This window comes from Geotrypetes seraphini, chromosome 12 (genome assembly GCF_902459505.1).
Source record: "Geotrypetes seraphini chromosome 12, aGeoSer1.1, whole genome shotgun sequence".
Taxonomy (NCBI): domain Eukaryota; kingdom Metazoa; phylum Chordata; class Amphibia; order Gymnophiona; family Dermophiidae; genus Geotrypetes; species Geotrypetes seraphini.
Window position 1 is genome coordinate 96,281,808 of NC_047095.1, and position 26,662 is coordinate 96,308,469.

Consider the following 26,662-nt stretch of genomic DNA (forward strand, 5'->3'; position numbering starts at 1 on the left):
AATGTTCTATGTACTGATATAGGTGCCTATATCAGGGCTAACAGTAGAATGAGATATGCAGTAACTGTGATACATAAATGTTCTATGTAATAATTGTTTTCTCACTGTAACCCATCTCAAACTCCAACTTGGAGGATTTGGCGGGATATAAGACCACAAATAACATAGCATAACCAAAGAAATATGTTTCAATTAATTTCTCAGTTAGTATTCATGTATTAGATCTTTTATTTGGGTACTTATTTATATTGTTTGACACTGAATCTCATTACAGTTTTATGCCTGAGAGATACTACAACTTCCTAGCCTTTGTGTCTGCAGTGGAGGAGATTAACAGCTGCTCAGAACTCTTACCTAACATCACACTTGGGTTTCGCATTTACAACTCTTATGGTCATCCACACATAGCACTAAGGGCTGCCATGAATATATTTTCAGGAAAGGACACACTGGACATTAATTACAGCTGCAAAACCTCTGGCACACTCGCTGCTATCATTGAAGGTCTTCAAACTGAGCAATCAAGCCAAATATCCAATGTGCTCTCAATATATCATTATCCACAAGTAAGGAGATGTCTTCATTTTACTTTATTTCCTACTCTAGTGTATAATTCTTTTCTACAGACCATCATCTTTTATAAAATTGAATCTAAATTGTTATTCAAGTTTCAGGTTTATTTTAAGGCGATATATCACCCAATGTAGAGTAAGCAGTTTACATAAAAATTGACAAATATACATTAAAGGTATATAAAAACAGAGACAAATGTATACAACAGAAAGACAATACTAGGTACAAAATGAAATAGGTTGAAATGCTACAATTTTAAAATTTAAAAGGGGATACAAAAGGAACAATGGAGGGAGAGGGTTAATACATTTTAAAAAACGATTCCTGAAATATTTAAAAAAAATCTCATCTTAGACCTTGAAAGCATCTTTGAACAAAAATGTCTTAAGGTTTGATTTAAATTTAGAAGCACAGTTTTCCTGTCTGAGATTGTTAGGAAGGGAATTTCATAACATAGGTTCCATGACTGAAAAAAAACAAACAGTTTTGCAGGTAGTATCATAAACTATCTGGTGAATGGAAGGAATTGAAAGAAGGTTTTGCTGGGTGGATCGAAGCAATCTTGAAGTAGTATATAGAACTCATAATCTATCAATAAATGCCAGGTAATGTTCTGATTTTACCTTAAAAGTAAGAAATAATAATGAGCAATGTGGAGCCAATGAGCGTCTTTCAGAAGAGGGGTAACATGATCATATTTTTTGGCCTTATAGATAATTTTTACGGCTGTGTTCTGTATAATCTGAAGCCTTCTGACTTATTTTTGTGTGATTTCTTGATAAAATAAGTTACAATAATCTAAATGAGAGATGACTAGGGAGTGAATAAAGAATGTTGAGAGATTTGGAATCCAAGAGTGCAGAGACAGAGTGAATCATTTTTAGTTTATAGAAGCATTTTTGAACAACTGAGCTGATTTGCTGATGAAAGGAAAGTTTATAATGTAAGATTGCATACATGTAATCTACCAAAACAAAAAAAATGACAATTGAAAGGTATGTTTTCAGTAGTATATCTAATTGCAAAGTCAAGTCTATGCTAGGTTTTGAGATCAAACCAATTTTTGAACAGAAGGTAGCAACATAAATTCTGACTGAATATTTGATTTTTGTGTGATTTAGAGTACAACACAGGCAAGGGAGGTGTGCTATCAGCCAATGAAATCACTCTTTATTCAAACAGAAAGAATAGGCAGAAGAAATAGTAAGTGCATAGCCCAAACATAACATAACATTGTGCTTATTAACCGTGTTACCAAAAAGTTCTTCACGGTTTACAAAAGATTATAAACAGTAAACATGATCCATGGAATAGAATTAATCAAGTAGTCAAATATTTAGAGAAAAGATAGGTTTTCAACTGTTTTCTAAAATGTTTGTAGGAATCAGCTGTGAGTAGCAATGATCGAAATTCTTTTTCATGGAAGCTGCCTGAGATGCTAAAGAGTGATTAAAGAAATTTCTTGCCATTTACAGAAGGAAAATTAAACAGAGCATGAGTTTTTCTACTATATTTATGAGTAGCTATGGAGAAACTATTAACCAGGTAGGTAGGGATTGTGCCATATAGAGCCTTATAACAAAAACAGCCCAACTTAAACAATACCCGGGCCTCCACATGCAACCAATGCAGTTCACAGTAAAATAACGTAACATGATCATATTTCTTCAATCCATAGATCAATCTAGCTGTTGCACTTTGCACTTATCCATGTTGAACCTCATTTGCCATATCGATGCCCATTTCTCGAGCCTGATTATGCCACATTGCAGATCTTCGCAATCCCCCTGTGTCTTCACTACTCTGTATAACTTCTTATCGTCCGCAAATTTAATCACCTCACTCATCGTACCAATGTCCAGATCTTTTATAAAGATGTTGAAGAGCATGGGTCCAAGCACTGAGCTCTGCGGCACCCCACTGGTGATGCTCTTCCAGTCTAAGAATTGTCCATTTACCACATTCTCTGTTTCCTATGCTCTAGCCAGTTTTTAATCCACGTGAGTATTTTACCCTCGATTCCATGGTATGCAATTTTCCGAAGTAATCGTTCATGTGGAACTTTATTGAATGCCTTCTGAAAATCCAGATATACAATGTTGACTGGGTCGCCCTTGTCTATCCGCCTGTTTACTTCCTCAAAGAAGTGCAGCAAGTTCGTCAGGCAAGATCTGCCTTTACTGAAACCGTGCTGGCTGGTCCTCATCAGATCATGTCCATCAAGGTGATCAATGATGTGGTTCTTTATCAGCGCCTCTACCATCTTTCCCAGTACCAAGGTCAGAGTCACTAGTATGTACGGTAGTTTCCCGGATCGCCTCTCGAACCTTTTTTGAAGATGGGTGTAACATATGCCACCTTCCAGTCTTCCTGAATCTTTCCCGATTTTATCAACAGACTGGCTATTAGCTGAAGCAGTTCAGCTATAGTCCCTTTCAGCTCTTTGATGACCCTCAGATGGATGCCATCCGGTCCTGGGGATTTATCACTTTTAAGCCCATCAATCTGCTTTTTAAGCCCATCAATCTTCTAAATATCCTCTTCGGTAAGTACAGATGCAAAAAATGTGTTCAGTTTGTCGGCAATTTCTTTGTCCTCCTTTAGCACTCCCTTTATTCCACGGTCATCCAACTGCTTCCTTTGCAGGTTGTTTCCCCTTAATACATTGAAAGAATGGCTTGAAGTTTTTTGCCTCCTTGGCTATTTTTTCCTCGTAGTTTCTTTTGACCCTTTTACCGCCTTATGGCACCTACGTTGATGTTGTTTGTGCTTATTCCAGTTTCAATCCGTTTTTGACCATTTCCACTCCTTAAATGAAGTTTTCTTGTCTCTGATCGCTTCCTTCACCTCTGCAGGTTTAAAGGCTAGATTTAAAGTTGTTGAGGTTAGTTTCTTGTCTCAGGGCCAAAGGTAGGGCATTCCACAATGTGGGTTGACTACTGAGAAGTTGCGTGTTGTATCATAAAACAACTGACAGATGAAAGGAACTGCAAGACGATATTGTTGAGAAGAACGTAGTAATCGTTGGGATTCATAGGGGATCATCAATCTGTCTATAAATGAGGGGATATTGAAAAGGTTCTGGTCCCAATACTGCCTCACACGCTCTGTTGTTTGTAAGTCAGATGCATCTGGGGACAGTCTAAAGGACGCCCAGGCTCAGGTTTGTCCCAAAGAAATTGTCCATTTATTATGAGTTTTTCATCCATTTTTATAGCATGGATCAGTTTTTTCAGCATATGACTGTAGGAAAGACCATATTTGGTAACAGGATACATAAAAGTAACAAAACTGTAGGAAAGACCATATTTGGTAACAGGATACATTAGAAAGAGGTAGCAAACATAAGGGGGGTTTTAGTGGGAAGTTTCCATCTAAGGTCTAGCAATGTTTCTTATCTCTCTAAAGCACAAGATGTAAGACACAGAGGTCAGAACACAAAGAGAAAATGAAAACTGAATTTCAGCAGAATGAAAACTGTGTCTGAGTTTTTTTTATTCCAGCATAAGCAGGAATAGAAAACTTACAAGGAATATATGTGCCCCTTCAGATATGACTAGATTGAACTTTGAAAGTGAGAAGAAGAGTTTTGAAAGTAACCCTCTCACTCCCTGAACATACATCACTCCCTTCCCTAGGCCATGACAACCCCCCCAAAAACAAAACAAAACACTGTCTAGGTAATCCCCCATGCTTACCATTGTTTCTGGTGGGTCAGCATGGGTCAGCGAGGCAGGAGCACAGCACCCTCCCTCCTATCCATATATGGCTTTGACCTGTTACAACAGCTTGTGGTACATCTTGGAGTACTGTCAGCTTCTGCAAGATATCACAGCACAGGTTGTACTCCTGACCCTGCTGACTCCCCTGGACCACTAGGGAGAAAGGAAGGCCTGGGCGAGCCAACCTAGATAGTGGTGGTGGTGGTGGGTCTTCTAGGGGGCTTGTGGCTTAGAAGGAGGAAGGGGGCATATAAAGGGGGGTCAGGAAGAGGGAGAGCAAGGTGGCATGTTTGGGTAGAGTCAGCAGGGTTATCAAAATATGGTGCCTTAACTATGCAGGTGCTGTAACACTGTATAATCTGGGACTCCTTCCTAGTATCACAACAACACTACTTCTAATCTGTTCACTTTTTAGTTGGGTAGTTTGAGGGAATATCAGCAACACTCTCTGGTTAAGTATTACTGAATATCCCCACTTAGGCAGCTGAAAGCAATATAAGCAGGCAGAAGAGTTCCCTGCCTATTTAAATCAATTTGAATATTGGCTCTCTGATCCCCAACATTTTGAATCAAGAGCCTGATAAGTCAGGAATAATTGGAGATTTATCTTGCCTCTGCTGTTAGATAGCAGGGAACCCCTTATAGTATTCAGTGGAGTCTTTGGGGAGTGGAGAGGATTATGTGGTCTTCTGGAACATAGGATTGACTTCAGGTAGCTGATAATTTTGATAGGAGAGAAAGTGGCTTCTGGAGATCTGAAAACTTCTTACATGTGAGGAACCCTTTTAAACGTGTTCTGGTCCCTCTAAGATGGTACCTAGAAGCAATGGACTGCACATTAATGGCCCAATACTCCTGGAACAGAAAAAAAATCAGGGCTTGTGGGGTTGGTCATGATTAAAAGTTGTGTTATAGACTCTCAAAGTAAACTAAGCAATGGTCACATAAGATCTTGTATTTCAGCTTAGCAGCTATCTTTGCAATCTCATGATCACAGATAAATATGAATGAATTACATTTTCCTAACAGATCAGCTATATGTCTCAGAATTATTTCATGAGTGATGCAACTAAGTTTCCATATTTATACTGGACTATGCATGGTATTCATATCATTATTGGGATTGTGAAGTTACTGAAGCATTTCAATTGGTCCTGGGTTGGTATCATCACACCTGATGATGACAGAAGCCTGAAGTTTGTCCAGGTCCTGAAGGAAGGGATTGAGCAGAATGGAGCCTGCATTGAGTTCATAGAAACATTCAGTCACGTTGATGCTTTTTCACAAGATAATGCTCATAAAATATACCAGATTATTCATAAATCAACTAATGTGATTGTTGGTCATTTCAATATAGAGACTACATGGGCTTTGGCTAAAAAAGAAAGTATTCTGGAAATACCTGGCAAGGTCTTGATCACCATAACTGACCCTTATGTATACTCAGGTTATCCTGTGGATAAAAAATACAAAAATAATACCTTGCTATTCACAGGAATAAAGAAACATATTCCAAGCTTTTTACAATTTATACGAGAGGTCAATCCTATTATGTTTCCTCATAGCAAACATACTAAACTTTGGTGGAATGGACTATGTGACAACCGGTGCCCTCAAAGCATCAAAAGATTCTGTAGTACAGGTGGAAATCACTCCTTCATGATCACCTGTTACACTACCAAATTTGCCAACAGTTATAATATTTACAATGCAGTGTACGCCCTGGCATATGCACTGAAAGATATGCTTTATTCTGGCTCTGGAAATGGCACCATGTGGAATGGAGACCGACAGAGATTATCAGATTATTTGCCATGGAAGGTAAAAACATTTCATAAAAGAATACTATATTCAGAAAACAGTACTGGTGACAGTTTGCACATTATGAAAGGAAATCCTTTGGGAAAAACTGTTATAACTAGGTGCCTCCATATTTTTACCCAGAGACAACATAATAGAAGCCCATTCTTTAAGAGAACCAGGGGGTCCAGGTTCTCTTATAGAATACTAGTGTAACCCAGTACTGGCACATCTAACATGTAGGTGACCAAACTCATACCAGCCAAGGAGCTGATGTAATTGAAGGTACCTAAAACACATGTATATATGCCATTATTCTAGACATTTTTGTATGCAAGACATGCACGAAAGTGTCTAGTTGGGGCCGATTCAGTTCAATATATTTGTGAGTGACATTGCTGAAGGTTTAGATGGTAAGGTTACTTAGATCCACACAGCAAAATCTTCTCTAAATTCCCTCAATTCACCAGATAGTTTACCAGATAGATACCAAGATTTTGAAACAGAGTGGACACCTCAGAGCAGAAAACATGAGAAATAATCTGTCAAAGTTAGAAAAATGGTCTAATGTTTGACAATTAAAATTCAATGCAGAGAAGTGCACTTGGGGAATAATAGACATCTGAGAAACCATATGTGCTAGGAGATGAGAGGTTGACATGAACAGATGGGGGGAGGGACATTGGGGTGATATTGTCTGAGGATCTGAAGTTGACAAAAAAGTGTGACAAGATGGTGACTGTAGCCAGAAGGATGCTGGGCTGTATAGAGAGAGGTATAGCCAGTAGAAAAAAGGAGGTGTTGATGCCCCTGTACAGGTCATTGGTGAGGCCCAAGTTAGAGTACTGTGTTCAGTCTTGGAGGCCATATCTGCTTAAGGATGTAAAAAGACTTGAAATGATCCAGAGTAAAGTAACTTTTCTGTAGTCGCTCCTATCCTATGGAACGCATTGCCATCCCTTATTCGCCACGAGATATCAATTGATAAATTTAAGACTAAATTAAAAAACTTTCTTATTCCAAGACGCGTTCTCCTGCTACCAAGAATAATCTATTCTTCAATACTTCAACCGCTTTCAGGAAGCGATCCCATTCCTTATGTTTCATCCTTCCCTTTCCCATTTTTTTTTTCTTCATTCATTTTTGAACAATGTAATCTTTCTCCCTTCCATTTCTTTATTCCCTACCATCACTTTCCAGTATGTCTAGTTAAAATCTAAATGTTCACAATCCCCTTTTTTTTGTATTAGTTTTATCTTTTATCTTATTTTAACTTGTAAACCGGCTAGAGATACTTGCGGATAGTCGGTATAGTAAAATTTAATAAACTTGAAACTTGAAACTTAAAGTGATGAAAATGATATAGGGTTTGCACCAAAGGATGTATGAGAACATAAGAAGTTGCCTCCACTGGGTCAGACCAGAGGTCCATCGTGCCCAGCAGTCCGCTCCAGCGGCGGCCCATCAGGTCTATGACCTGTGAAGTGGTTTCTGAGCATTTCTATAACCTACCTTTACTTCTATCTGTACCCCTCAATCCCCTTATCCTTTAGGAACCTATCTAAACCTTCCTTGAACCCCCTATTACATTACATTACATTACATTACGGATTTCTATTCTGCCTATACCTTGCAGTTCAAGGCGGATTACAAAAGATTTGACTGGACATTTTCCAGTGAAGATACAATTTTTTTTTTTTTTTTGACAGAAGAGAGATAGCTGGATACATTCCTAAGGAGAATTAGGGGTTGGATAGTAAAATGACAGTGCCGAACTGTGTGATATGGACAAAGAGAATATAGTTAGAGTAGGTAAGATTACCATCTAATTTTTGGGGTCTGTTTGCTTGGAAGGTGTTTAGGTGGGTTATTTGGGGAAGTAATATCTTGAGGTAGGTGAAGAATGGTTAAGATATTTGGATGAATTTTTTGAAAAGTTGGGTTTTGATTTCTTTTCGGAATGTTTTGAAGTCGTCCGATGTGCTCTGGCCTATCACTGCCTCCGGAAGCGCGTTCCATATGTCCACCACCCTCTGGGTAAAAAAGAACTTCCTAGCATTTGTTCTAAACCCCTTTCAACATCTCCGAGTGACCCCTTGTACTTGTGGATTAAAGGGTAGGCCCAGTAGACATAGGCCTAGGGCCCAAAATGGTCAGGGGGCCCGCTGCCGGAACCACCCTCCTAATCTGCTGCTGCTTTTCTTAACCAGCAGCAGCAAACCTTTAAATAAGAAGTGTCCAACCCACGGCCCAGCTTGTGCGCCCTCTTGAGTCCCCAACATGACCTTTTCCCTTCTTTTTGTGCCTCCCTCTGGCGAGTGTTTCATTTCTGACCGGCTCCCTTGCTGCCTGTTCAAAACCAAGGGCGTCAGCTCCTCACATGATCTGCGGCTGTGGAAGAAGCATTCCCTCTGACATCATGACATCAGAGAGAAGGCTTCTGAAGCAGCCGCAAATCGCACAAGGAGCTGACGCCCACGGCTATGAATAGGCAGCAAGGGAGCCGGCCAGAAATGAAATACTCACCAGAGGGAGGCACAGAGAAGGGGAAAGGGGAGAAATGCTGCTGCTGCTGCACAGGGAAGGAGGGAAAAGGGGATGGAGAAGGGGGAGAAATGCTGCTGCTGCTGCACAGGGAAAGGGAGAAGGGGAAAGAAGTTCATAGAAAGAAGTTAAAATGCCCACTGTGTTATTTATAGCTCAAAACAGGCTTGTTGGTCTAATGATTTATTATGCATTGTTCAATCTTCAATGATTACTGGTAACTAATGTCATTATTCCACAGTAAATACAAAATATTTTTTTATGTGTGAACACTGAATGGTAGTCATGTTTTCAATCAGTATTCATCAGTTTGGCTTTGGAGCAATTTGGATATATCACAGCTTTAATCCGGTGCGGGAGGCAGAAGGCAGAGGCACCGGGAAGGAAAGCGGGCAGCATGTGAGGAGAGGCAGGAGAGAAGGACAAGCAAGCAGGCAGCGTGGGGTAGCGGCGAGAGGAAGCTCCGCCCCCATCGCATCACAGCCTGCGTCATCAGCTGAGCGCCCGGACTCCCCCTTAAAAGGAGGGGAGCCAACGGCGCGCAGAGAAGGCGAGCGAAGGCGCCTGTAGAAGGAGCCAGGAAACTAGGCCAACTAACAAAGAGTCCCCAAAACATAAGTTACTCTCTTTCAATCTTCCTTTTGTTTTTACCTAGCCACACAACTCAGCACCATCAACACCACTTGGAACCGACAACCAACAGGAGGATAGCTAACACGAGGTCAGGACATACACAACTGAGAAGAGGAACAGAAGATGAGTGCCCACGGAAGACAGAAGATGAGTTTTCCAGTCTTCTGCACCGGCTGCAGTATGTATGACTATCTCCCCTCGGGGACTAGGGCATACGTTTGCGGCCATTGCAAGGAGCTGGATAGCCTGAAACTGCAAGTCCGGCTGCTGGATACAAAAAGGGCTGTGAAGGCTAAAAAGTCCAAGAAGGCAGCAACAAGGGAGCTCAGCTGTATGTATGCGAATGCCAGAAGCTTGAGAAACAAAATGGGGGAACTGGAAGCACTAGGAAGATGAGAAAAACTAGATATCATTGGAATAACTGAAACTTGGTGGAATGAAGAAAATGAATGGGACACAGCACTTCAGGGATACAAACTATATAGAAGAGATAGAATCAGACAAAGAGGGGGAGGTATCGCCCTGTATGTTCAAGAGGGAGTAGAGTCTAGCAGAGAAGGGATATCGGACGGAAAGGATAAACTGGAGTCCCTCTGGATAAGGATACCTAACCAGAGTGGAGCAGACACAAAAATTGGCCTCTATTATCGACCCCCAACACAGACGGAAGAAACAGATGCAGCAATGAAAGAGGAAATCAACTATGAATGTAGAACAGGTAATGTAACGATCATGGGAGACTTCAACTTTCCAGGGATAAACTGGAACCTCAAACTGCGGAAGAGAAACAAAGTTCCTGGAATTAATAGGAGACTCCTTCCTAGAACAATTGGTGGGGGAACCGACAAGAGGAATCACAACCTTGGACTTGGTCCTATATGGCATAACAGTAAGGACATCAGACGTGGAAATCACGGTCCCGCTAGGGACGAGTGATCATAACATGATCAATTTTAAAATCGGCATCGGAAATGAGAAACGAACCAAGACTTAAACTACAATCTTTAACTTCAGAAAAGGGAATTACGATAGCACGAGAGCCATGGTTAAAAAACAGCTCAAGAAAAGGACATCCGAAATCCAAACTGTCGATCAAGCATGGTCTCTACTAAAAACTACCATCACCGAAACGCAGAATCTCTACATTCCGTGGATAGCCAAAAGAAGGAAAACTATGAACAAAGGAGAACCAGCTTGGCTGACAAAAGAGGTGAAGGATGCGGTAAGGGAAAAGAGAAACTCGTTTATAAAATGGAAACGCGAACAAACAACGGAGGCCTGGAACAGTCATAAGGCTGACCAGAAGAAGTGTCACTTCACGGTAAGAAACGCCAGAAAGGTCTATGAGGTAAAGATAGCGCAAGAAGCCAAAAACTTCAAGCCCTTTTTCAGATATATAAAAGGGAAAAAACCGGCAAAGGAGGCAGTGGGCCCTCTCGATGATCAGGGAATAAAAGGGTACATCAAGGAAGACAAAGAGATTGCCGATAGGCTAAATTCATTCTTCGTGTCAGTCTTTACCAGGGAAGACACTACATCAATGCCCGAACTAGGGAAAGTATTCATGGGAGAAATCAAGGATAGCCTCACCACATTGAGTGTGAACCTGGATATGATATACTATCAGATCGAAAGACTAAAAAGTGACAAGTCCCCTGGACCAGATGGAATTCACCCGAGAGTGCTAAAGGAACTTAAGATAGAAATCGGAGAGCTCTTACAATCCTTAGCAAATTTGTCAATCAGAACCGGGCGAATACCAGAGGATTGGAAGATAGCGAATGTCATTTCAATCTACAAAAAAGGATCGAGAGGAGAACCAGACCTGTGAGTCTTATGTCGGTTCCAAGGAAGATGGTTGAAACGCTAATCAAAGACAGCATAGTGCAGCACCTGGAAAATCATGACCTGATGAGAGATAGTCCACACGGCTTCAGGAAGGGGAAGTCATGTCTGACAAATTTGCTACAATTTTTTGAGAAGGTTAACAAACAAATCAATAGTGGTGACCCGGTGGATATAATAGACTTGGACTTCCAGAAGGTGTTCGACAAGGTTCCACACGCTAGGCTTCTGAAGAAACTACAAAGCCATGGAATTGAAGGGGATATACTAAGATGGATAGCCAATTGGCTGGAGAGCAGATTGCAGAGGGTTAGCATTAATGGGAGGTTTTCGGACTTGGGAAAAGGTGACAAGCGGTGTGCCCCAGGGCTCGGTCCTTGGGCCAATCTTATTCAATATATTCATAAATGACCTGGGAGATGAAACAACGAGTAATATAATCAAGTTCGCAGATGACACGAAACTATGTCGGTCAGTTGGTTCACAGATGGATAGTGAAGAACTCCAGAGAGATTTGAACCTGCTAGAGAAATGGGCGGAAACGTGGCAGATGAAGTTCAATATAGAAAAATGCAGTGATGCATCTAGGCACGAAAAACAAGGAACATGAATATACAATGTTAGGTGTAACACTGAGCAAGAGCGAACAAGAAAGAGATCTGGGAGTGCTGATAGACCGGACCCTGAAGCCGTCGGCACAATGCACGCCGGCTGCAAAGAAAGCGAACAGGATGTTGGGCATGATTAAGAAGGGAATCACAAGTAGATCGGCTAACGTCATAATGCCGCTTTACAGAGCAATGGTTGGGCCACAACTGGAGTATTGTATCCAACACTGGTCTCCCTACATAAAGAAAGATATAACCCTGCTGGAGAGGGTGCAGAGGCAAGCCACAAAGCTAGTAAAAGGTATGGGAAATTTGAGCTACAAAGAACGCTTCAAAATCTGAACTTGTTCACCCTAGAGAAGAGAAGAATGCGTGGGGATATGATAGAGACTTTTAAAATACTAAAAGGATTTGACAAAATCCAGCAAGATGCAGCGTTATTCACGTTGTCAAATGTGACTCGGACGAGGGGTCATGGACTGAAGTTGAGAGGCGACAGGCCCAGGACAAATGTTAAGAAGTTCTGTTTCACACAGTGAGTGGTGGACGCTTGGAACGCTCTCCCGGAGAAGGTTGTGATGGAGACCTCCACTATAGGATTCAAGAGCAAGTTGGATGCACACCTCCTTGAGGGATATAGGTAAACAAGGTCTCATCTGGGACCACCTAGGCCTTCATTAGCAAGCACCTAGTTGAGCCTCCGCGTGTGTGGGTCACCGGACTAGATGGACCAAGGGTTTGATTCGGTGAAGGCATTTCTTATGTTCTTATGTTCACTTTAGTATATAGTAATCTTTCTATGTTGAGCAGCAAGTTGAAGGAGGAACTGCTTCTGCTGCTCATTCTTTGTGCGGCTTGAATTATACTGCTGCATTAAAGCTATTGCTCTTTCAGCCTAGTCATTGACTACTGTGATTGATGATGTTGATTGCTTTATACTGGTCATTTGGATCATCTCTCCAACTTGAAGGATCCTTAACCAGAAATTGTTAAGTCTTTTCTTGTCCATTTGTGTCAAGAACACCAAAGAAGACATTCATTTTCCTTGTTATATATGATGTCAGGCTGATGGGACCAAGTGATTTAGGAAGGCAGTCAAAATATTTCTTATGAGTTGTTGAAGCTGAAGGTTTTCCACCACTGTGGACTTTATTTCATTGCTTAGTCTGTCATCATAAAAGGCCAGACCAGCCGAAAATGCTGACAAGTACCAGAAATATCTGGTGAATGTTGATGCAGCTTTGGCAACAGCCTGGTTCAGATATTTCTGAAGATCTGAATGCAGAAGCATGTCATTGAGTGGTGCTTTTACAAGAGTAGGTGTTTTTGCCAGTAGAAAATGTAGATTGGACTAACAAAGAGAACAAGTTCTCTGATTCCCTGCCTTTCTTTGGCAATAAGAGAGAACTGCTGCTGGAACAATGTTGATGGCTTGTGCCATTCATTGTACATGGTGGGAGACTCCAGGTGCTCAAAATGATGGCTTTCCTTTATCTGCATCTGGACAGTTGCCAATAAAAATTAAACAGAATTCAAAAAGCTCCTTGTAGTCTTCCCTTGGATGTGATGCATTCAAGGCCGTTCTGAAGAAAATTGCAATTTATTTTTGAAGGACTGATGTGTTTGCACCCGCAGCAACCTCATATGAATCCTCATATGGCCAATTTTGCTTAAATCTTTTGAATATCACAACATCTGCTCCTCCACTAGCTCCAAACAGTTGGATGAAGACACTTGTAAGCAGCAGGCCCATTATATGATATTGACAGGCAAGCCATGCTAACTCTTGTCCTACTGCTGATTCAAGGAAGGTGTGCATGCACATTCTTCAGGCCTATATTGCTTGCAGTGGTATCAATGCAATGTGGCAATTAGAACTACAAGTCCCTGCATGCAATGGGGTAAACCCAAGGCTGGATCCACCATGTCCAGTGAATCTGTGTCCAGTTGGTAACCTTAATCTACTGTAGGTGATATTGTGTTTTACTTATGCTATCGTGAGTGAACATTAGACTGGCAGATTATGTGTTCATAAACAAATACATAGAAAGAAAATTGGCAACTCTAGGCATTTCTTAAAATATACCCTTTATTCTTTAGCTTCATCATTATCTGAGGAATGTGCACTTTAAGAACATTCTTGGTGAAGAGATTATTTTTGATGAGAATGGAAACTTGCCCATGGACTACAGTATTATTAATCAGATTTTTCTGCCCAATGGGACAGTGAAACATGAAATTGTTGGAAGTTATAAACCTTATGCTCCATCTGGGGAGGATTTCACAATCAATGAAAAAGTGATAGTATGGGAGGCTGCATTTAATCAGGTTAGATGATGAAATATTATGTAAGGTACCTCATAATTCATATGGTTTTGCATACAACAAAGTAGATGTTTTGTTTCATGATTTTGCTAAATTATAAGAAGGTGATAATCAGAAAATTAAAGCCACATTTGGATAGGAAAGTGTTGATAACAATTACATATGCTTTTTTATGTTAAGCCTTCTGGATTATTACAATGTTTTATATGTAGGCTTAACCTTGACTATATTGTCAGAATCCAGATTACTTGAGGAATAAATTTATTTCTTACAAATCTATTAGATCATCATGATCTAGCCAAGGAAATTTGTTTTCTGTCCTGGTATGGATATTATGGGATTGATTCTATAAATGGCTCCTAAATCAGTAGGCATCTAGGAAAATGGCATGTCATTCAAAGTTAGGCATCATTTATAAAATTATGTCTACTGGTGTCTAACTCAAATTAGGTGCCAGTAGGCATCAAAGACTTAGGTGCCTGCACATTAGGCCATAGTAGGGTTACCAGATGTCCAGGAAAACCCAAACATGTCCTCTTTTACAGGACTGTCTGGATGCCTCGACAGACTTTCCAAAAGCTAGCAGTTTGTCCAGGTTTTGGAAAGCCCTGATCTCCCGGCCGCATCTGGAGTGACTCTGAGCATGCACACAGGATGTCACATGCATCTGTGCATGCTCAGAGACCCTCCAGATGTGGCTTGGATGTTAAAAAAACAAAGATGAGGCTTTTCAGGGGCGGGGTTAGAGGCAGAACAGGGTGGGGCTAGAGGCAGAATGGGTCAGGGCGTGAGGCAGAACAGGGCATGGCTAAGGGAAAAATGGGCTAGGGCCATGTGTCCAAGTTTCTCCAGACAAAAATAAGGTAACCCTAGGCCATAGTATTCTTAGTCTAAAAAGCACAGTTACTTACTGTAACAGGTGTTATCCAGGGACAGCAGGCAGATATTCTCACATGTGGGTGACGTCATCCACGGAGCCCCGACACGGACAGCTTTTCAAGCAAACTTGATTGAAGATTTCAAGTTTGCTGGTGCTGCACCACGCATGTGTGTGCCTTCCTGATCCACTAGAGGGCGCATCCCCTCCTCATGGTCTTCAGTTCAGATAGCTAGCAAAGAAGCCAACCTCAGGGAGGCGGGCGGGTTGTGAGAATATCTGCCTGCTGTCCCTGGATAACACCTGTTACGGTAAGTAACTGTGCTTTATCCCAGGACAAGCAGGCAGTATATTCTCACATGTGGGTGACCTCCAAGCTAACCAAAAAGGGACGGAGGGAAGTTGGCAATTAAAGAAAACAGATTACGCAAAACCGACTGGCCAAACCGGCCGTCGCTCCTGGACAGAGTATCCAGGCAGTAGTGGGAGGTGAAAGTATGAACCAAAGACCAAGTGGCAGCCTTGCAAATCTCCTCGATAGGCGTTGACCTGAGGAAAGCTACAGAAGCCGCCATCGCTCGGACTTTATGTCCCGTGACTCGACCATGCAGCGCGAGACTAGCCTGAGCGTAGCAAAAGGAAATACAAGCAGCCAACAATTGGACAAGGTGCGCTTGGAAACTGGGCGTCCCAACCGATTAGGGTCGAAGGACAAAAACAATTGAGGAACCATCCGAGGAGACTGAGTACGTTGAAGATAAAAAGCCAACGCCCTCTTACAGTCAAGTGTGTGAAGTGCCACCTCGCCAGGAGGCGAGTGGGGCTTCAGAAAAAAGACCGGAAGAATAATGGAATGAATGAGAGGAAAGTCTGAAACCACCTTGGACAAGAACTGGCGTTGAGTACGCAGGACCACCGTGTCATGATGAAATACAGGAAAAGACGGGTCCGCAACCAGAGCTTGCAGCTCACAGACTCTGCGAGCAGACGTGAGAGCAACCAGGAATACCACCTGCCAGGTGAAGTAATTCAAAAGAGCTTTATCAATGGAATCAAATGGAGGTATCACCAATTGAGCCAGGACCACACGAAGATCCCAAACCACCGGAGGGGCTTTGAGCGGAGGATGTACATTGAAGAGATCCCTCATAAGCAGGAAACCGTCGGATGGACGGAGAGCAGCGTCCCATCAAGCGGCCAATGAAAGGCAGCAAATGCACAGAGGTGGACTCGAATAGATGACGATTTGAGACCAGACCGAGACAAGTGAAACAGATAATCCAGCACTGAAGACAAGGAGGCAGAGAGCGGATCCATGCGGTGCTCAGCACACCACGCAGCAAATCAGGACCATTTCTGGGAATAGCATTGCCGAGTGGAGCTCTTTCGAGAGGCCTCGAGAACACCCCCACCGACTGAAAGAAACAGAAGGAGGGAGGCACGGTGCGAGGAACCAAGCTGATAAGTGTAGAGACTGCAGATTGGAATGCAACAGAAACCTCAACACTGAGACAGCAGAGAAGGGAACATAGGTAGAAGCAGAGGCTCCCTGACACACTGGAGGAGCAGGGAGAACCACGGCTGCCAAGGCCACAGAGGAGCCATCAAGATCATGGTGGCGCAGACCGACAGGAGGTGTATCAAAGACCTGAGAATCAGAATAAAGGGAGGGAACGCATAAAGGAACCTGCTCATCCAATCGAGAAGGAAAGCATCCACCTCGATGCGACCCTGGGAGAACATCCTCGAACAATATCGAGGCAACCAGTGAGTGAGGGGCGAAGTGAACAGAACTACCTGTGGAGTTCCCCACCGAACAACAACATGCTGCAGAGTCTGAGAATGGAGCGACCATTCATGCGGCCGAAAAGGGCGACTCAACGTGTCCACCAGACAATGCTGCTCACCCTGGAAATACACTGCCCGAAGAAAGAAGTAGTGGTGTAACTCCCCCTGCCAATGACGAAGGGCTTCCCTGCAAAGTAACAGGGAACCTGTACACCCTGACTTGGTCACAGAATACATCGCCACCGGGATGTTGGGACGCACCAGGACCCCGCAACCAATAACAAAAATCCACCATGGCATTGTAAATGGCCCGGAGCTCCAGCAGATTGATGCGGCTGCGACGGTCCGCACCCGACCAAAGACCCTGAGTCCGAAGGCCGTCGAGGTGCCCCTAAGCCTATGCCGAGGAGTCCATTGGCAGAACCTTCTGATGCGGGGATACGAAGAGGTGGCCCACCAACGAAACAAATGTGTCAAGGAGGGAGGCACCACAATGTGCTGGGAAGCGGGATCCCGATCCTGCCATCACTGAGATGCTCGGGTCCAGCGGGGAACACGAAGATGAAACCAGGCGAACATCGGGACATGAACCGTGGAGACCCATGATCCCAAAAGGATCAGCATCAGCTCAGCCGAGGCCGAAGACCGCTGAGACACCAGATGACTCAGGCGCAGACAGGCGGCCTGCCGAGGCAGAGGCAGAAAAGACCGGAGGCGGACCGAGGACAGAGGGGCCACCTTCCGGCATAAACAAACAAGGGCCTCTCCCTGAGGCCGAGACAAGAAGGGTCCAGGTCCGCCCCGATGGACTCCCGAGACTGGGGCGGACAGAGTCTGAACCGCTCCCGGACTAGAAACTAGTGCAGGTCACGAAGGGCCAGGACCAGACGCAGATGGGAGGATGGGAACGCCCAACTGACAGAGGCAAGGCTATACTCCCGGTGCGTAGACACGGAGACACCCCTCCCGAAGGGAGGGGAGGAATCCCCAGAAGGAGAGCAGCCCGGAGGCTCTGCGAGAATAGTCAAAAAGACAGCCAGGAGTCGCCGAAGCAGGCGGCTGGACCATAACCCGGCGCTGCTGCAGCCATTGCGGCTGCTGCGAAGGAGGCCAAGATAACACAAGAAAGGTATCCGGAGGGCCCCTCTGGAGAAGGAGTCCAAACCACCAAGGCAGAAAGGATTCAGCTGAAGGCGTCCCAAGAGGTGAAGGACCGGTTGCGTTCTGAGAGGCGGGTAGTGGCCTCCGCAAGAGAGGCCTCAAGAAGCGCAGTACTCAAGCAAGTAAAAGTGGCAAGACAATCCTGGAGGTTCGGATCCCCAGCCACACTCTGCGCCAAGCAAGACAGCACATGGTGGAGCAATAGAGCCGGAGCAGGGAGAGAGTCTCCTCTAGGAAACCAAACTCCATCCTACAAGATTCCATCACGTCTGCCTGGAATGAACCGAAGAGAAAGCGGGGAACCCTCTCGAACAGGAGCCGGAGACGCTGAGGCACAGAGCCCCAGATGACATCGAGGCACTAAGCCCCTGTCAATAACGGGGCGCAAAACCGCAGTCGACGCTGAGACCCAAAGTCTCAGCCGATGCCGAGGTATAAAGCCCCCAGCGACGTTGCGGCACCAAGCCACAGTCAACTTCGAGGCACAAGGCCACAGCCAACCAAAGGGCACAAAGCCCCAGGCGACGTCAAGTCACAAAGCCCCAGTCGACGGCGAGGCATGAAGCCTCGGTCAATGACGAGGCACAGAGCTCCAGCCGACGATGATGCCCCCAGCCTCAGTCGACGTCGAGGCACAAGCCTCAGGCGACGTCGAAGCACAAGCGTCAGGCGACGCAGAGCACACGGCCACAGCAGACGTCGAAGGTACAAAGCATCCATCGATGTCAAGACACCAAGCCTCAGTCGACATCGAGACACCAAGCCCCAGTCGACGTCAAGGCAGAAAGTCGAAGCACAAAGCCTCAGACGACGTCGAGGCACAAAGCCCCAGACGACGTCCAGGCACAAAGCCTCAGCCGACGTCCAGCACCAAGCCACAGTCGATGTCGAGGCACAAAGCCTCAGACGACGTCGAGGCACAAAGCCTCAGTCGACGTCGAGGCACAAAACCTCAGTCGACGTCGAGGCACGAAGCCTTAGTCGACGTCGAGGCACGAAGCCCCAGGCAACGTCGAGGCACGAAGCCCCAGGTGACGTCGAGGCACAAAGCCTCAGTCGACGTCGAGGCACGAAGCCTCAGTCGACGTCGAGGCACGAAGCCTCAGTCGACGTCGAGGCACACCAAAGTCCGTCGAGGTTCAGAAGTCAGCACCGTACCAATGAAACTGGTAATAAAGGTGCAGCAGTGCGCTCCATAAAGGGCAACCTCGAGAAGAGTATTCCCATGAAAGGAGGCACGCTTCGAAGGTCTCGTAGAGGCGGGCATGACTGCACTCGATGCCTGGAATGCCTGAGACTCAGTCGATGGCGTTACCGAGGTAACACACCTAGAAGAACAAAAAGAAAGAAAGAAGACTTACCGGGGATCGAAGCTACTCAGTCCGATTCCAACGAAGGAAAAAGGGTCCCGGCCATTCTGCTCAATCGAGGTGAGCCCAGAGAGAGGCCAGGGAAGAAGAAAATACAGCTGCAGCCAAATGAGGCATAGCAGCATGGCTGAGGCCCAAGAAGGGCCTGCCGGTGGAACCAGCAGAAACACAATAAAAAGTCCTATTTTTTTTTTTTTAAACAAAGAAATACACGATCAATCAACAAACGCACAGCGACTCCCTAACAAAATAAAGAAGCCGTGGTGCTAGAAAGGCACTTAGAAGAACGCAGAGAAGAGAGACAGGGCTTTCTGGCTTCCCGGAAAACTAAGAACTGAAGACCATGAGGAGGGGATGCGCCCTCTAGTGGATCAGGAAGGCACACACATGCGTGGTGCAGCACCAGCAAACTTGAAATCTTCAATCAAGTTTGCTTGAAAAGCTGTCCGCGTCGGGGCTCCGTGGATGACGTCACCCACATGCCTGCTTGTCCTGGGATAATACCAGCTCTTAGCATAATCCATGCCCAAACTCTACCCCTAAACATGCCTTCTTTTCAAGTAGGTGCCTGTATGAAGAGTCAACTCAAAATTCTGCATTTTTTTTGCAACAGTATCTTTCTTGTAGAACTCACTTCCTAATGAACTTCATGGTGAGCTTACTAATATTACATTTAGAGCCAAGCTAAAAACTTAAGGACTGTTTTACAAAGCTGCGCAGCAACAGCTCAGAAGCCCTTTAAATCTCTATGGGCTTTGGGGCCATTACTGCACTGCAGCTGCTAGTGCAGCTTTGTAAAACAGACCCTTAATTATTTGGATTGGCATTTCCTGTTTATTTTAGTTTAAGTATGTTTTTATTTCCTTTATGATTTGAATTTAATTTTCAATTAAGCACCTCTCAATACAGCAACAAAATGATTTTTATTTTCACTTTATTTTATTTATTTACTGTATTTTTTACTCTATAAGATATACCTGACCATAAGATACACCTACCTGTAGATTAAGAAAAACCAAGAAAAAATGATGTACCCTGTCTAGTGGTAGGTTGGGACAGGGAACAAGGTACGAGGCAGCCCCCTCATAGGCAGCCACAGGTACAGGGCAGCCCCCCATAGGCAGACCCCCCCGGTAACTTTTTTTAAATCCTGGTCCAGTGCAGTATCGGTAGGAGCTTTCCACGCTTCTGCCCCTCCCTCGCTGGATAGCTGCCTCTATGTCAGCTTTTCACGCTCCTGCCTGGATCCATGCCACTCCCTGAATGGCTGCCATTAGATCTCGTGTCTCACAAGAACTAATGGCAGCCATTCAGGGAGTGGTGTGGGACCAGGCAGGAGTGCAAAAAGCTCACTCCTGCCTTGTGTACCATTCTGCCACAAGACATGGAGGCAGCCATCCATTGAGGGAGGGGCAGGAGCACGGAAAGCTCCTGCCGATACAGAGCTGGACTAAGATTTTATAAAGGTGCCGGGGGTATATTCGCTCCATAAGATGCACCTATATTTCCACCCACTTTTTTGGGGGAAAAAAGTGCTTCTGCGAAAAATGCGGTATTTATTTATTTATTTTTAATCCATGTATCATGAATATTTGGTGTTCTTTTCCTTTTTTTAATTGATGTACACCACACTGATGTTATAATCAAAGAGCAGTATATAAATACAAATAAACATAAACATACATTAAAAAGGAGAATTTTGTTGGATTCTACAGGGAAAACTATACATGGTGCCCCATGTGTATTTATTGGTCATTATTCATCCCATTTTTAAGACATTTATTGCTGCCCAGGGCTGGTTTAATCAATGAACCGGGTGAGGCTCAGGTTCAGAGTGCCGGTGCTAAAGGATGCCAAATGCCTGCACTCATGACCTCACCAGACCAAAAGTTAAGCTAGGCCAGTGGTTCTCAAATAGTGTTTTTCCCTTCCCTCCCATGCAAGTCCAGCACTTCTCCCTCTCACAAGTCTTCCCTTGTCCTTTCTGAGGACTGTGATATACAAAAACCTGCTTTTCTATCAGGTGCCAGCAGCAGTAACACATTTCTATGGTTGACTTGGATCCTTCCCTTGCAGCATCACACCCATGTATAAACAGGAAGTTATATTAGAGGGATGGGTGCTGCAGAAGGATGTCAGTTGGTCCCACCAATACGTTACCGCCACTGTACCTGGGGAAAAAAACCCAGAGATTTCTGTGCACTACAGCACTCAGGAATGACAGGGCAAGGGTAGGGTTACCAGATTTCCATAAATGAAAATCTGGACCAATGGTCCCCCCCAGCCTCCCCCAATTTGGCCCAGCCACACGCCAATCTGCCTGAGTTACGCCCCATTCTACCCGAGCTCCACCCCCTCAACCTATTTATTTGTCAGAATTGCATCTGCGCATGTGCTAGTGTGACACAATGATGTCATGCACATGCATGAGATATTACCACATTCCATTCGAGCATGCGCAGATGCCATCCTGACATCGCTCATCACTAGAAGACAAAGTGCCAGGTTTTGAAAAGCCATTCAGACCCCTCATAACCTCAAAAAGGAGGTTATGTCCAGGGAAAACCAGAGGTCTGGTAACCTGGGGCAAGGGGAAAATGGTGCTAAATAGAGAATGACATGGGGAAAAATTTGTCCCCTATTCCCGTCACTGTCCCATCCCCATGAGCTCAGTCTCTACCACTGCCCCATCCCCGCAAACCATCTGATCCCATATATACAAGCCTCGCCACTTTGAATAGTTTTATACTGAACTTATTTTATTAAAGTATAAAAATAAAGAATATTCTGTACAATTGTCATTTTATAAATCAAAGTTCTAGCTGCTGAATTAGAGAAAGAGATGTTCAGCTGGCAGGGCTTATACGCCAGTTGCAATTATTTCGTAAAACTTTGAAAACTTTGTTGATCTCGCAATTTTTAAATGGTTTGACTACAGTTTCAATGAAATGATAATGCTATAGTTCTTACTTCTCTTATGCTTCTTTTTCTATGTACTCTAGTCCAATGTTCTTCAACCACCGGTCCATGGACTGGTGCATGTCCACAGAAATTTCCTGCCAGTCCACAGGGCCGGCACGTGCATAAGATCCAAAACAGTGTTCCTCAACCACCGGTCCGTGGTGCGATCGATGCGGCGTTATCTTTGGGCCGGCTCACTCTTCTTCACTGACTCAGTGCACAAAGCCACGGGCAGTGGCTCCTACACGTGTCCTGCATTTGAACCGGAAGCCTTCTCTCTGATGTCGCAACGTCAGAGGGAAGGCTTCCAGATAAGGCACGGGATGCGCATAGGAGCCACTGCCCGCAGCTTTGTGCACTGCATTAGTGAGGAAGGGGGAGCCAGCCTGAAGATAACACCGGGGGCAGCATAAAACGGCCAGGCAGGAGCAGGCCAGAAGGTAAGGCATAGCATGGAGGGAGGGAGACAACAAAGGTAGGGGGGAATGATTTTATTTTTTAATTTAGTGAATAAATTATGTCAATTTTGAGAATTTACATCTGCTGTCAGTATTTTGTACAGTTCAGGAAGAAATGTATTTGTTTCTTTTTCTCTTGGATTGTACTGCATGCATAGTCTTGCATCATAGGGTTTGTTTGTATATATTAAGAACATAAGAAGTTGCCTCTGCTGGGTCAGACCAGAGGTCCATTGCGCCCAGCAGTCCGCACCCGCGGCGGCCCATGACCAGTAAGGTGATCCTTGTCTAAATCCTTTAATCCCCCTTACTCTTTCTATAACCTATCTCCACCTCTTTCTGTATCCCTCAATCCCCCTATCCTTCAGGAATTTATCCAGTCCTTCTTTAAAACCCTGCAGTGTACTCTGCCCTATCATATCCTCCGGAAGTGCATTCCAGGTATCCACCACCCTTCTTTCTATGAGCAGCCGGAGCCTTGCAGTCATGTGTGGCTGCCAGAAAGGTCTCCTCTGATGCAACTTCTGGTTTCCGATTACATCAGAGGAGACCTTTCAGGCAGCCACAAGTGACTGCAAGGCTCTGGCTGCTCATAGAAAAAAATGTAGAAATCACTCGCCATGAAGGTAAGGGGAAGGAAGAGAGGGAGATAGATGTCCGGATTGACTGCAGAGGTGGTGATCGAACAGATGGCGGCAGCGGCAATTGTTAGTAAGGAGGATGGGAGCTCGATCGGTGACCATGTACATTCCCTCCCTTAACTGTAGAGACAAGACCATTCACCGCTCCATGGGGCAGTAAATGGCCTTGTCCCCCTAGTTGTGGTGAATATTTTTTTCTACCATTTTTGGCACAACTAGCCTCGGGTAACAGTCACCGTTTCATTCTCTAGTGCTAAACTCACAAGGAAGAGAAGGAAGAAATGTTGATTCACAGAATGAGTGTAGTTTGGAGAAGAGGGGACTTTGCCCTCCAATTGCCACTAGTCTGTTCCTTCCTTTGACTCCCTTCCCCTTGTGCCCCTGCTACCTCTTTGTCTCATAGGCACATAAGAATAGCCTTATTGGGTGAGACTAGTGGTCCATCCAGCCTAGTATCCCATCTTCAAGGAGGCCAATCCAAGTCACAAGTACCTGGCAAATCACAAATAGTAGCAACATTCTAGAGCTGAGATTGTGATGTCATAATGCCTCATTCCACCAATGTCTAAGAGTCAACCTCATCAGTGATATCAAAATGGCTTGACTGTTCTACAATTGGCTCATATAAGAACATAAGAATAGTCTTACTTGGTCAGATCAATGGTCCATCTAGCCCAATATCCCGTCTTCATGGAGGCCAATCCAAGTCACAAGTACCTGATAAAAACCCAAATAGTAGCAGCATCTGCCTCCTGTACCTTCCAAAATCCACTCCTAACCCCCTCCCCTCCAGGCTGCTGCAGTTCCTTACTCTTTAACAAAAAAAATGATAGAGCTGGCACAGAGCTTCATGGTGCTACTTTTACATATAGGCTCTGCTGGAACCTCTCACATTGTACCATGAAGTATAGCCCTATTATGCTTTTTATTGTTTGTTTAAGAACATGGAATCATGGCAGGTTGGAGGGGAGGGGCCAGAGTAGACTGTAGAAGGTGGGGGAGGCGGATAGGGCAATTTTATGGAGAGATTTTGCATGGGGGAGCTAGAATGGGAAGGAGAGGAAAAAGGGCTATATGCTGGGACACATGGGAAAGCAGAAGGAGACAAAGAAAGAAGCTGTGCCATTTGTGCTGGGAAAGGGGCAAAATGGAGATGGTAATAGAGAGACTAAGACCTACGTGGAGGGTCTTTAGGCATCTGAGCCAATCAGTGCCTTGTGCCCTTCCACATGCATTACATGATACACCAAGGAAGGAAGGCCCATCATTTTGGATCGGTGGGTCTTGAAGGTAGAGGGACTGTACTTCCGCTTAGACATTTGATGAGTGGTATATCAAGATTTAAACAAACTTGAAAATTGAAACTTCCCTGTTGCTAACAATGGGAAAAGGTACCAGATGGGTTCTGGGGGTTTAGGGGAGCATCCTATGGCAAACAACATCTCTCCAATACCAATTATTTCAACTACAAATAGAATTCACCACCCAGCCAGGAGAACCATTACAGACAGAAACATAAACTCCCAGACCTGTATATACCACATCATCACACCAACATGGAGAAGAAGACCAAAAACCCTTCCAAGACTAAACCACACCCTCAAACAAGAGCACTTGTCTACCCAAAAACAACAAATAGTACACAAACAGAATACACCACACTAACATGTGCCTATATAAACAGAGTTCTAGGCCCAAAGACAGAACACATATAAGACTGGATAAAAACAGAAAATCTAGACTGCCTCTTCCTCACTGAAACCTGGCTAACCTCAGACTCAGACCCCAGGATAACAGAAATTTACCCAAAGGGATACAACATAACAGTGGCCTGCAGAGGGAAAAAAAGAGGAGGAGGTCTAGCCATATTAGTCAGAAACTCCCTAAACTTAAATGTACTAGACAAAATGTCCACTTCATACATGTATCTACTATCCTGCCAACTTTCATGCACCACACTAAAAGAATCCATAACCTGCAAGCTCTGCTATATAACACCAGGGAATTGGAACACAGCAAGACCAGAATTTGAAGATTTTATATACCAAAACTCACTAACAGCAACTTACAACCTAATTCTAGGTGATCTAAACCTCCATCTGAAGACCAAACCTCTAAGCAAGTAGAAAACCTACTATCTTACCTCAAAGCCTTAACTTACAAGATCTTAGACCCACAAACCACACACGAGAACTTGACATTGCAGCCTTCATGACCCAACAGTCCATTCTACCAGAGATTCAAACCTCAAATGGAAAACGGTCCAGATCCATTTGTTCAGACCATTACACATACACCTTCAATATCAACTGGGCCAAAGGCAAAACCAAACCATAATCCCAAAGCTTAACCTACAGATTACATACTGGGGAAACTGGGAAAATCCCTCCTCTCCAAAATCATGGGCCTTTGGAATGATCTCACTATCCCGCTGCGGAACCTGGACTCCAACTATTCTGAAAACAACTGAAAACCTGGCTTTTTTCTAACATATAACATTTCTTCTCCTGTTTACATCCCCTCTATCCATATGCTCTTATATTTTTAAGCTTTGTAAACTATGTCGAGCTCCACTTCCGTTGAGATGATGCGGTATATAAACTTAAGGCTTAGTTTAGTTTAGTTTAGTTTAGTATATCGACCCCTCCAAATTCTGGAATAAAACAGACACTACAATCCAAGAATGTGACCTCAATGCACAATGGTGCAATATAAGTACAACTACCCTAGACGAGCTAGCCCCAATACAAACACAAACCAGAATCAGCAGACAATCAGACAAATGGGTCGACAATGAACTACTCCTACTCAAAAGTCAATGCAGATGACTAGAAAGAAAATGGAGAAAAATTAACCAAGAACACACAAGAGCAGCATGGACAAAACAAAACCAACAATACAAACTAAAACTAAAAGAAAAAAGAAAGACATACTACACAAACCAAATAGGCATAGAAGCTCAAGACACAAAAAACTATTCCAATTACTAAAAGAACTCAGACACCAAACCCTACCTAGCCAAAAATGAAAACCCTCCACCTTCAGCCACCCTTTTAGCTGAATACTTTAAAAACAAAATTACAACTACCACGACAAACTTTGCAGGAACCCCAACCCACCTAGAAGATATCACAATGCTCCCCACAGAAAAAGAATCAGCTGCAGCAGATAGAACCTGGTCCCACTTCTCTACAATACAATGGTCCGACCTTAACAAACTCTAAAAAATACAGCCATGCAACTTGCAAGCTCAACCAATGCCCTCCATACCTATTAAAAACCTCCAGACTAAAATTCTGCACTCTTCTCATGCAATGGATACAAACTATGCTCACAGATGGCCTTTTCTCATAAGA

General features: G+C 44.1%; 1 protein-coding gene across 1 annotated transcript in view; it reads left to right on the forward strand.

Moving 5' to 3' along the window:
* Positions 1-26,662, forward strand: part of LOC117346144 (vomeronasal type-2 receptor 26-like) — a 77,151-nt gene that overhangs the window by 31,019 nt on the left and 19,470 nt on the right. Inside the window, exons 2-5 of the mRNA XM_033915546.1 lie at positions 275-566; positions 5,325-6,116; positions 13,826-14,038; positions 21,858-21,898. Coding sequence (XP_033771437.1) covers positions 275-566; positions 5,325-6,116; positions 13,826-14,038; positions 21,858-21,898 — 1,338 coding nt within the window. The remainder of the gene's footprint in view (positions 1-274; positions 567-5,324; positions 6,117-13,825; positions 14,039-21,857; positions 21,899-26,662) is intronic.